Source organism: Triturus cristatus, chromosome 8 (assembly GCF_964204655.1).
Source record: "Triturus cristatus chromosome 8, aTriCri1.1, whole genome shotgun sequence".
NCBI classification, from domain to species: Eukaryota; Metazoa; Chordata; class Amphibia; order Caudata; family Salamandridae; genus Triturus; species Triturus cristatus.
In genome coordinates, this window is record NC_140591.1 from 1,480,443,326 (window position 1) to 1,480,455,367 (window position 12,042).

At 47.6% G+C, this 12,042-nt stretch overlaps 1 protein-coding gene across 1 annotated transcript in view; it reads left to right on the forward strand.

The window, feature by feature from the left end:
* MRPL48 (mitochondrial ribosomal protein L48) overlaps nt 1-12,042 on the forward strand; it is a 52,662-nt gene that overhangs the window by 12,685 nt on the left and 27,935 nt on the right. The window contains exons 3-4 of the mRNA XM_085623320.1: nt 4,503-4,540; nt 7,678-7,766. Of these exons, the coding sequence (XP_085479446.1) occupies nt 4,503-4,540; nt 7,678-7,766 (127 nt within the window). The remainder of the gene's footprint in view (nt 1-4,502; nt 4,541-7,677; nt 7,767-12,042) is intronic.

The window sequence follows — 12,042 nt, forward strand, 5'->3', positions numbered from 1 at the left end:
TGATGAAATATTACAAGGTGATCAGAACTAGTGTAGATTGAGTGAGACTTCATCTTCACCCATCCTCTCCGCACGCCCGATCCAGTGCACAGATTGTGTCTCAGCTCTGCTGGCACGCTTTGGTAAAATCATGTTTAGGAAAAATTGTTTAGTTTTTTCAAACAGATGTTAATTTTTTTTGTAACCGCAAGCCAAGCTTCGTTCTTCTACAGAGTGATGTGGCAGGCCAAATAAAAAAAAAAAAAAAAGTCGGAAAGCCATTCTGAAATTACTGCGTCCAACATCAGCATAGAATCCTGGCATCGAGGAACAAAGTGTTTTAGGGGCAAGACCTCGGCGCACTACGTGGGTGACGCCACTGCACAGTGCTGGCTTTTCTTTTTAGCCAATAGCACTTTGCATGCTGTGATTTTCGGGCTGGTACTTACGATGTTAAACAAGAAACCACAAGTACCAGAATGCAACATGTTGAGTTCAAAAACAAGAGCTAGGACAAGCTGAAGGTCCACACATGATAACAATTTGCCAGTTTGTGAAGCTAGCTGATCTCTAACAATGTCCGCGCGCTATATAAATACAATACTGTATAATAAAGTGATCGATAATGACTGACGTTTTCCGGTATTTAGCAGGCCGCCGAAAGAGCAGCGATCATCAGCTGGTTGTCAGGCAGCCGGATAAATAATCACTTCCTTCCTTGCAGTAAAGCTGGAACAGGGCTGCTTGTCTTTAAGAGATCTACTCAAAAGTCGCTAGTTTAAGGCAGAGTTGCTGTGAATGTCATTACAGCAGTCACATGCTTGCTAGTAACGGCACTGAGTGTTTGTGCACAGCTGAACGAGGCAGATGAGCCGGCGGTGAAATCACCTCCAGTATTTGCAGATGTATTGAAATGCACTGATTGTGGTAAGCCTTGCGGCATCTAGCAGAGGCACCCGTGTTTATTTACTGAGCTTACACTCCTGTTGACTCACATGGTAACGCTAGGTCCCTGTAGATATTTTTAATTTGAGCTGCATGCGGTTCAAAATGATTTAATCAGTTCCCTTTAGTATGTTTGCGTTGCAGAGCTCTCGAGGTTCCCAGTTCCACGAGTTTGGGGTTTGATATTTTGATTCTGGGGTTTGTAGTGCCTCTCACTTGCCGAACACTTATATGAAATACTGGCTCTGGCATTCAAGAACGATCTTACAGAACGCTGCGCATGGTGAGGAGCACCGGTGATGAATGTTTCTGTACATTTATTGTTTTTTGCACAACTTAATTCGGAGGTATGCCGCTTTCAAGCTGTCAGCAGTTTATGAAAGCGTTTGAAATGGCCGCTGTTTCTGGTCCCATAAGCCTTGAATCAGCTTCCCACGTGGTCATCTCTTTTGGGGTTCGGACCATGGCTATGCAAGTTTACAGAATTGGCTATTGGCAACAGGTGGGTGGTGGGAGTCAAGGGAGGATTCCACGTTCTATGAAAACTTTAGAGTGACGTTTGTGTATCTCTTAAAGGCATCACATATCATTAATTTGCTCAATAGATTTATAATAACAAGTAAATTGCTTCATGTTACTGTTTTGTTGCTCCTAAGCGCTGTAAAAAAAGAGGTGTTAGTTTTACATAATTATTTTTACTCCCCTATCGTCCTCCAAATGATAAAAGGCTGTTTGCTTTAACAAATTCAAATTTAATTTTACTCACATGTTGAAGGCAGCGCCTGTTTCATCTAGGTGGTAACTATATGTTGGAGTTGATTTGTGCACCTCTTTATTTTGTGTTACCACCCATTTGTCTCAATCTGTTTTAATGGGGAGTCGTCATAAATAGAGTTCTGGAACAGTAGCAAAGCCAGAAAATAGAAAAGACTGACGCTAGTTTTGTAGGGTTTAGGCTTGAGATTTGGTAGGGTTCCCGGAGTCTAGGGCTCTTGGCCCATTTGAGGTTGGTGCATATTGGAGTTGCCTGAAAAGGCACCATTTGCCCACTCTTTTTTCAAAATGTTCCCTGAACCCCCCGTTGGTGGTTCAGGCTCGCTCGCTACGCTCGCTCGCCACAGTGAAGTACGACAATTGTTTTACGCCCCACCACTTTCAAATGTCACCAGCCGCCCCTGATTACAGAGGAGCTTTCCCCAAACAGAGTACTGTGGGGAACTTGCCCCCTTGTGTAATTTGTCAATGTTGTACACAGAGTGAACAGGGCCGGAGCAGTGAACAGGGCCGGAGCAGTGAACAGGGCCGGAGCAGTGAACAGGGCCGGAGCAGTGAACAGGGCCAGAGCAGTGAACAGGGCCGGAGCAGTGAACAGGGCCAGAGCAGTGAACAGGGCCGGAGCAGTGAGCGGGCAGAAAAAGTGACGGGGCAGGAGCAGTGACGGGACAGGAGAGGCAACAGGAAAGGAGAGGTGACGGGGCAGGAGAGGTGACGGGGCAGGAGAGGTGACGGGGCAGGAGAGGTGACGGGGCAGGAGAGGTGACGGGGCAGGAGAGGTGACGGGGCAGGAGAGGGGCAGGAGAAGTGATGGGGCAGGAGCGGTGAACGGGGCAGGAGCGGTGAACGGGGCAGGAGAGGCGCGAAGGAATGAGAGGCGACAGGGATGGAGAGGCGACAGGGATGGAGAGGTGTTGGGGCAGGAGAGGTGATTAGGCATGAGCAGGAGCAGTGACCGGGCAGGAGAGGCAACAGGAAAGGAGAGGTGACGGGGCAGGAGAGGTGACGGGGCAGGAGAGGTGACGGGGCAGGAGCGGTGAACGGGGCAGGAGCGGTGAACGGGGCAGGAGCGGTGAACGGGGCAGGAGCGGTGAACGGGGCAGGAGAGGCGCGAAGGAATGAGAGGCGACAGGGATGGAGAGGCGACTGGGCAGGAGAGGGGAGTAGGCATGAGCAGGAGCAGTGACGGGCAGGAGTGGTGATGGGGCTGGAGAGGTGACTGGGCAGGAGAGGGGAGTAGGCATGAGCAGGAGCAGTGACGGGCAGGAGTGGTGATGGGGCTGGAGAGGTGACTGGGCAGGAGAGGGGAGTAGGCATGAGTAGGAGCAGTGACGGGCAGGAGTGGTGATGGGGCTGGAGAGGTGACTGGGCAGGAGAGGGGAGTAGGCAGGAGCAGTGACCGGGCAGGAGCGGCGAACGGGGAAGGAGAAGTGACAAGGCAGCAGAAGTGAGGGGGCAGGAAAAGTGACGAGGCAGCAGAAGTGAGGGGGCAGGAAAAGTGACTAGGCAGCAGAAGTGAGGGGGCAGGAAAAGTGACGGGGCAGGAGCAGTGACGGGACAGGAGAGGCAACAGGAAAGGAGAGGCAACAGGAAAGGAGAGGTGACCGGGCAGGAGCATTGAACGGGGCAGGAGCATTGAACGGGGCAGGAGCATTGAACGGGGCAGGAGCATTGAACGGGCAAGAGCAGTGACCGGGCCAGAAAAAGTGACGGGGCAGGAGCAGTGACAGGAGAGGCAACCGGAAAGGAAAGGAGAGGTGACTGGACAGGAGCAGTGACGGGACAGGAGCAGTGACGGGACAGGAGCAGTGACGGGGCAGGGGCAGTGACGGGGGCAGGGGCAGTGACGGGGGCAGGGGCAGTGACGGGGGCAGGAGCAGTGACGGGGGCAGGAGCAGTGACGGGGCAGGAGCAGTGACGGGGCAGGAGAGGCGACAGGATAGGCGGGGTTATGGGGCAGTAGAAGTGACGGGGCAGAAGAAGTGACGGGCCTTGAGCAGTGATCGGGCGTGAGCAGGAGTGCTGACCGGGCAGGAGCAGTGAACAGGCAGGAGCGGTGACGGGGCAGAAAAAGTGACGTGGCAGGAGCAGTGACGGGACAGGAGAGGCGAAAGGAAAGGAGAGGTGATGGGGCAGGAGGAGTGACAGGGCAGGAGAAGTGACGGGGCAGGAGAGGTGACGGGTTGACCCCTTGTCCTGAATTTTTACACTCACCGTCCTGAATTTGCACCCATGCCAGTTGGCCACCCTAACCCACCTTGCAAAGTATTGTGGGACCCACCGAAAAACGGATTTTGTGGCTGAAGTGGAACCCCGCAGTGGCCACCATTGGCCATGCCGTATCTCCTCCTCCCAAGTCCCACTCCCAGCCCGAGACTTTCGGCACAGAGGGCGCTGCCAGACCCATCTTGGCTACGACGGGCCCTGCCACCATCCAGTGCCAGGGATGGCCTGTCCGTGCCGTCCTCCTCCACCAGCCCTGGCCGGCTGCCAGTGTGTCCGGCTGATAGACATCAGAAGGCGGGCCCGACCCTCCACGAGCTCTCAGAGCTGCCCTGGACCGGTTTCTGTGGAGACCGGCCCGCGCGCTGCAGAGACAACCCCGGTATTGATTACGCTTCTTCCTTCGCTGCCCGGAAGTGCTCCCTGGAGACCTTAAAATGGTTCATTCCTTTGTACTCACAGACAGTGGCCGGCAGGGAGACTGATTTACTAAGCTTTGGCCTGCAGTGTTTGGCAAGTGCTGTCTCATAGCTGCTACCAGTTGGAAGATATTTATGGCTTTTTGTTGTCTCTCCTCCTAGATTATCCGCACAGAAGCAGCTTCCTCTCAGCTCAGCAGGTATAGTAAGCTTGAGTGATCAGTTTAAAAGAATCCTTTGTTAGAAACGTTAACTATGATGCAGATGTGTGTGCTTAAATTAGGATTTTAAAGGACAAAATATAAAATCCACTGTCATAGCCCTGGAGTAGTCCAGGGTTGCTGCTCTACCGCTTGCACCCTTAGTAGCATTGCATTGTATCTCTATGGCGCTCAAGGACACCTTTGCGGGCCTTCAGAGCGCTTTGTGTTGATTTAGTAATTTGTTATTTTGTTTGTTGTGTGATGGTTGGAGGAAGATGGCGGACGTGACCGCTCTGTGAGTGGCTGCTGGAAGTGTCCGCTATGAGTGAGGTGTTTTGATGAGGTACATGAGACCTGGAGACGTGCTCCAGGCATGATGCAGCAGCATGTTACACGTGGAGCAGTATGCTACAGGTGCGTGAGGGATTGTTTCACACGCTGCCTGTACACACCAAGGAACTTGTAGCCCTTGAGGTTGTCGAATCAGGATTTAGGGAACAGGCAGGTGTTTATTTGTCCTTCTGATTTCTAGCTACTTGTGGATGGTACTCCGTCTCTTCAGGGGGTTGTGCAGCTGCAGAGCTTGCAAGTGGAGTTTATTTTATTGTTTATTAAACAATTTTACAGTACAGGGCTATGTATAGAAAGTGTCTCAGAATAGGGGCAGTTGTTTTTAGAAAACACATTACTTAAGTTAAATACCAGTCTATCATAAATAATGTAGCAATACTGATCACGCAGCCAACCCACACTGTTGGCCTTTGCCCTCATATGGGCCTGAGCCAGAGATGATTGTGCACAAGGAGTGTCTTTGCCAATAAGCAGCATTATTGACTGGCACTGTGGTCAGTAATGCTATTGACAGATGAACCTGCCAGCTTATTCACTACCCCTTCTGCAGTTGGCCAAAAATGTCAGCTTCTGTTGTGAGAGCTGTACCTGCGGGCCCTACTAGATTCACAGACTGTATTCTGGGGAGTTGCATTGACTGTGCCCCCGCTTCCTGAACATGCGAATTAATGCACAAAAAATGCATTTCTTTAGGGTTACAGGCATGTCTTCCTAATGTTCAATAAGTATGTTTCCTAGTGAGACCAGTTGCTTAGACATGATCGTCAGTACCCTTTTCCTGGGGTTTTCTGCATGTATAATTATCCACCTCACAAGCATCTTTAATATGTTGGATGCAATTGAAACCCACTTGTAAGATGACCTGACGGTGCAGATCCCTAGGCGTTGCCACTGCCACCCAGTTAAATACCTAATTTGTTCAAATGTACCAGACGGGAAGACCGTTTTATTGTATTGCAACTGAAGACCTCATATCCACACTGAGCTCAGCAGTGACTCGTCTCTACCACGGATCTGTTGTATCTTGTGCTTACTTTTACTGTACTTGCATGAGACGAGTCCGAGTATAATAGCAGTGTGCGCTCCTGTTCTGCTTTTTTCCTACCATACTGTATGTCATGCAAGACAGACCGACCTATGGCTTCTGTTTATTGGTTGGCATTGCTTTACCTTCTGCTTTTTGGGGTGTTGTCACGTTAGGCTCATCAACAGGCTTCCTATGCATTATGCTTTTTGTGGTATTTACATGTTAGGATCTCTGACATACAGTCTGAGTTACGCAAGTGAGTGGATTTTCCATGCATTTTTTTAGGTGTTGCTAGCTAAGGCCACGCAAAGGAGATCTAGGTTGAGGGCATGGACCTGTCATAGGTTGTATTTTCTTTGGGGTGTTGTTACATTTGAGCCAAGACTACATGTTAGAGGGCTAAAACACAATCCCGTCATGCTGTATGTTTTCTTTGGTTGTTATGTTAAGCTCTGCAACCGGTGGTCTGGGTGCAAGAGTTGAATCATTAGTACTTTGCGCTTTCTTGGGGTGTTTTTCGGTTAAGCTCCTCCACAACCTACATGGTGTCAGGCGCTGGCCTCTCTATGCTTTGTGCTTTCCTTTAGTGTTGGGGCCGTGCAAGGTTATGCCTACCATCTGTGGAGATAGCGCTGATAGATAGTTGGTGCCAATTATTTATGGTGCCCTTTGAGGTGCAGTGAGGATCACGTCTAACACACTGCAGTGGTTGGCGGAGGCCTGGGAGGTCGGCAACCCATTGGAAATACACATGTCACCAACCTTGGTATATTGCCTGTGGCATGTAGCAGCCCATGGAAATGGGCAGTAAGTGACCCGTCATCTTATGTGATGTGATGAGTCTTTCAATGAATGAAACAAAGGAGCAATTATTGTGGGGCTCGGCGAGTCTTCCTAGGATTTTAAATGAAAAGTCTTGGGATGTATTCTCAGGATTACTTCAGGATTGGCAGATAACTAGTTCTTAATGATGATTAGAAGGACTGGCGCTTGCCGAGGTTGCAGGGTTAGAAGCGACAAAGTTGAATTTGGTCTTCCCAGCAATACAGCTGATTGCCATTCATGCTGGGGGCATTGGTCTCACAAAAACACGAGTTGTCCAATTATCTGTCAGTTCAGGCAATCTTTAAACATATACTAGTATTTGTTGTAAGCCAATTATTTTTTACGACAGTGCTGCTGGTCATGCAAACATTGGTTGGTAGATCAGAAATACATACATTTAATTTAAGTAAGTCTTGAAGGGACTGCCAAATGTGTCTGAGATGGGCGCCAGTTGAAGGCATTGCATAACCCATCTTGTAATGAGTGGTTAGTCCAGGATTGACAAATGAGCATTTCAAGGATAGTTGGGTGGATTAGTGCAACTGCAGGAAGTAACAGGCTGCACTTTAAGGCAGTAGCACTTTTTACACAGAGCACTGGAAGTCTAATAGTACATTTTCTTTCAGGCGAGCCTTTAATCCATGAGCCTAGACGGGTAGTTGATTGGTGGTACTAGGGGCAGGAAAGAGAATAAATACTGGAGGTAACATTTTTAGTTGCACAAAATTCTTGAGAAAGGTCATCTTTAAGACAGCAAAGCATTCCGAAAGAGAGCTTGCGTTAAATGCTGTGCAATTTTCTGTGTCTGATTGAACTGGGATAACAAAATATTCTTACACTGAATTCCATTTGGTCGTCGATGTTGTCCTACTCCTATGGCACTTGCTGCACTTTTACTTAAGGAAAAATTCTCTTTGCTTTCCTCTCTAAGGTGGCGATTGGGTGAGTGGTCGCAGGCATTACAGGTCCAGGCCTACTCATGGCATTGGGAGGTACAAGCACCTGCTGATCGAGGAAGCGGTAAGAACTGTACTCGCAGATGTGGAACAGATCTGCTGTTTGAGGTTGCCAGTGACAAAAACTGGATAGCCTCCTCTCTCACCATTTCCTATTGTTATATTGAAAACCACCCAGAACTGGTAACACATTTAAAGCCACATTTCTGCATTCCTGTGTTTAGCCAAGCATCCTATTAATTGTATGTGTAGTGTGGACCACAAGACGGGTGTACTGATAAGCTGTGCAATGATAGTCACCACTGTTTATTTTATGGTATTCAAAGAAGAGACAGAGATATCCGAAGTGGCTGGGTTTTCAGAGAAAAGATAAAGGTACACGCAGGGGATGGGTATTCAGAGAAGAGACAGAGGTACATGCTGGGGATGAGTATTTAAAGAAGATATAGAGGTTTCTGAAGTGGCTGGTAATTCTGAGAAGAAATAGAAATATCTGAAGTGGCTGGGCCTTCAGAGAAGAGATACATGTATATGCAGGGGATGGGAATTTAAAGAAGAGAGATATCTGAAGTGGCTGGGCCTTCAGAGAAGAGATACATGTATATGCAGGGGATGGGAATTTAAAGAAGAGAGATATCTGAAGTGGCTGGGCCTTCAGAGAAGAGATACATGTATATGCAGGGGATGGGAATTCAAAGAAGAGAGATATCTGAAGTGGCTGGGCCTTCAGAGAAGAGATACATGTATATGCAGGGGATGGGAATTCAAAGAAGAGAGATATCTGAAGTGGCTGGGCCTTCAGAGAAGAGATACATGTATATGCAGGGGATGGGAATTCAAAGAAGAGAGATATCTGAAGTGGCTGGGCATTTGTACGGATGATCAGGCTCCCCTTGCAAATAGCACCTGGTACCGTTTGGCGATTCTTCACTCTTGAACAAAAGATTGTGGCAGGTGTAAGAACCAACATGGTAGGATGGAGGTTATTTGCTTACTGGTTCAAATCTTGTCAAAGGTAGAGGAAGACCCTCAACTGGTGAGACTAACGATATCAAAATACGCGAGAGCCTCTAAGTGGAACCTAGCCATCTACTAGTGATGATGTGGGTGATTTCCTGCTTTGTTTACCCCCTACACCATGAACACACTTTACCAACAGCAGTGCTCGCCGCTGGTGTGTTTTCACGCCCAGCCCATGCCTAATAAAGTCATAACACTTGCCCAGGGGCTCAGTCCCTCTGTCAAACCTTGGCGTTTGAGGACTCAGCATCTCTCGTCTGATTATAACTGGATCTTGACCGTAATTATAAGGGTTGCTTGGCCTGATCTTTGAGTCCCTTCGCATCTCCATCTGGCTCTGCTCTTCCTCCTCTGCTGTTTCTGTCTCCTCTGCTCCTCCCTCTCCTCTCCTCTGCCCAGCCCCATACCATCTCACTCTTCTTTATCTTCAGCTCCCACTTCATCCACACTTGCCAGTGGGTGAACTCTTTTGTACTTTGTTGGACAATCTCCTTTAAATTTAGTCCGGTCCCTTCCAGATCTCTCCCTGACGGACTTGTGAATGTATCTGCTGTAAAGGTAAGAGAGCCCTGGCATTCACCGTGGCGGGCACCTGGCCACAGTGTGATCAGAGTTCAGGTAACTTTTTCGCTCTACTAGGCTACATGGCTAATAGAGTAAACATTACACTGGCCTGTTTCTAATATTGCGCAAGTCTGTCACCGAAATGCCTTGGGAACCAGTTCTTCTCCCTCTGATCCGCAGAGTGCCTCCTCTCCACATCGCACTAATCTGCCAGCTGGGTGGGGCAAAGATCCCCCCCAAGAAGAGTGGCTGGCAGCTCACCCAACCAGACTCTTTAGAACTATTGCTACTGATCCTTCTGCCTCTGGCTCAAACAGACTCCCTTCTTCCCGCAGGCTAGAACTGGGAGGCCATAACACCCTGTGGGGCAAAGGGTAAGATGAGCTTAACAAGAATGCCTCCTAGCCTAAACTTTACATACAAGACAAGCATTGGCAAAGCCAGTAGGTCTCACCTTTGTGACCTATTGGCTTTACCAGTGGTTTGTACAATGCTGTGCAGCATCCACAATCCTATGCAGCATAGCTAAAGTAAAAAAAAAAACTTAGATGCAGCTTCCCTCATCATTTTGTAAATTCTTTAAGAACAAACTTTATTGGAGATTTTCTTGCCAACATTAAATTCAAAAGGCAATAGTGTAGATACATATAGTGAGATGCAATATTGGCATATATGAGCAATGTTGTACATTTAATGTTGAACCACTGAAATAGAACAGGAAGAAAAGAAGAAAAAAGAAACAAATGAATATGTAACAAAAAAAACATCTGCAATGAAGGCAATAGGAGTATTGTCCTTATGAAATGTCCAGGTCTCCACCCGCTGTTCAGAAAGTACCATCCCATCGTTAGTTTGATGGCAGTATATATAGAACCAATTTAGTTGTGGTGCAGACCCTCCATATCTAATGGTGTGGGCTGTGATGACTGTATCAAGATAATTCCTCTGTAATCTTCCCAGCGTTGCCATATGCATGTGAGTTTTTTGGACCAGCCTCGAGCTTTAAAGACCGGCTCCTCCAACCCCATGCTGAAATCTAATCCACGACTCCACACCCCCAAAAGGGGGAGGGGATGGTGTCTTCTAGGAGCGGGCTATGTGGCGTTTAGCCGCAATCAGACCCAGGAACAATAGGTGTCGTTTATATCGGTTACCCCGAATGTCTTCTGTGATGTGCAGTAACATTAACCGTGGTGTGCTTGGTATGTCCCATCCCAGCACTTCAGCCAGACATCTATGCACACCCTTCCAAAATCTATCAAGACCCGGACATAACACTAGCGCTTTTATTTCTTTTTTTATTTACTGACCGAGTTGAATCAGTAACTAAAAATAAAATAAAACATGCAACAGAGAGCAACATGGTGTGCAGGGGGAGATATGTATACGAAAACACACACACACTCTAGTTGAGTGCTTTACACAAAAGAGAAAAGTAGTGCTTGAAAAGCAAGCAGTGGAAGCAAGGATGCCAGTCACTCAAAGAGATTGTAAAGAGGCAATGCCCCATGGGACGGACACATATATGTTTGACTAACTGGGACACCAATAACAAGCAGGCAAAGGATAGTGACAAGGAAGGCTAACCAACAGTGAGCTGGGCGGTCTCCAAGCCCCTCTGTGTTCTTGTTAAGCCGCAATATGTTTCGCAACAGACAGTCTGTCTAGTAGACTCGACCTAAAAATATGTGCCGCTCTCATTGTTTTTCTCTGGTGATCTATTACTTTTCTGTTCAGCCCAAACAGTTATTTAGGCTTTAAAACCCTCACACCAGCATTGTGTGGCTGGCTTCATCACAGAGTTCACCCATCTTATATTTGGGAAAAATCCTGACTTTATGTAAGTTGTCTATAGTTTCGGTTAGTGATTCTCTCAATCCCGCCTAGTGAGAGCACTTTACCTTCTCTTTTCAGACCTTTGGTTTCTACAGACGTGTTTCCTAAGACAGGGTGTACTTTAGGTAAGATTGAATGCCATGTTGTCACCAAGAGACCTAACCTAAAATCGTGTTAGCCAAGGGCAAGCAAGAGAGAACTTTGCGTTTGCTTCCCCAACACAAAAGTAAAACCAGTGGGGCTCAAGTGATAGAATTTTGGGTCTATACGTTTCTTTGCTCTTTCTGTGCCCTTATTAGATCAAGTGCATTGAACTGGGTGTTTGGCCCTTGCTGAGCTTGGAGTGTAGCAGTCTTTGACTTCTCCCACACATAATGCAAAAAGATCTTGCAAAAGGAAACTGAGGAATGCCCAGTCTGTTGCGGTGTGCTTCCGTTGATGCTTTGCGTGTGTCCATGAACATTCAGCGTGGCCACAGAGATAGGCCTCATGAATGTATCTTTGCTTAAGACCTATCACGATTATTAGTATACTACGGCCTCTGTCTAGTCCTATTATCTCTGGCAGGCATGTGATTGGCAGTCGAATGCAACAAGCTGTTGTAGCTGCTTTAGATTCACAGAAAGTAAAGGGATGGTTCTTTATTTAGGCCACAGGGGGTAGTCTTGACTTGTGACTAAATTTATGCAAGAGAAACGTCTATTAATTACTGCACACGTGTATTGTATTTGCTATTGGCTGAACAGTTACCAGACTTTGGATTTTTATTCGGGATTGGCTGTGATGCAGGTGTATGAGATGAGGCCACTGTCCCTTAATGTTTTTATTTTGGAGAATGTACATAGAATGTGCGTGCTCTTATCATGAGGTTAACACACCAGGCAAAGCTTTCTATTATATTTCTGGTGGACACAATCTAA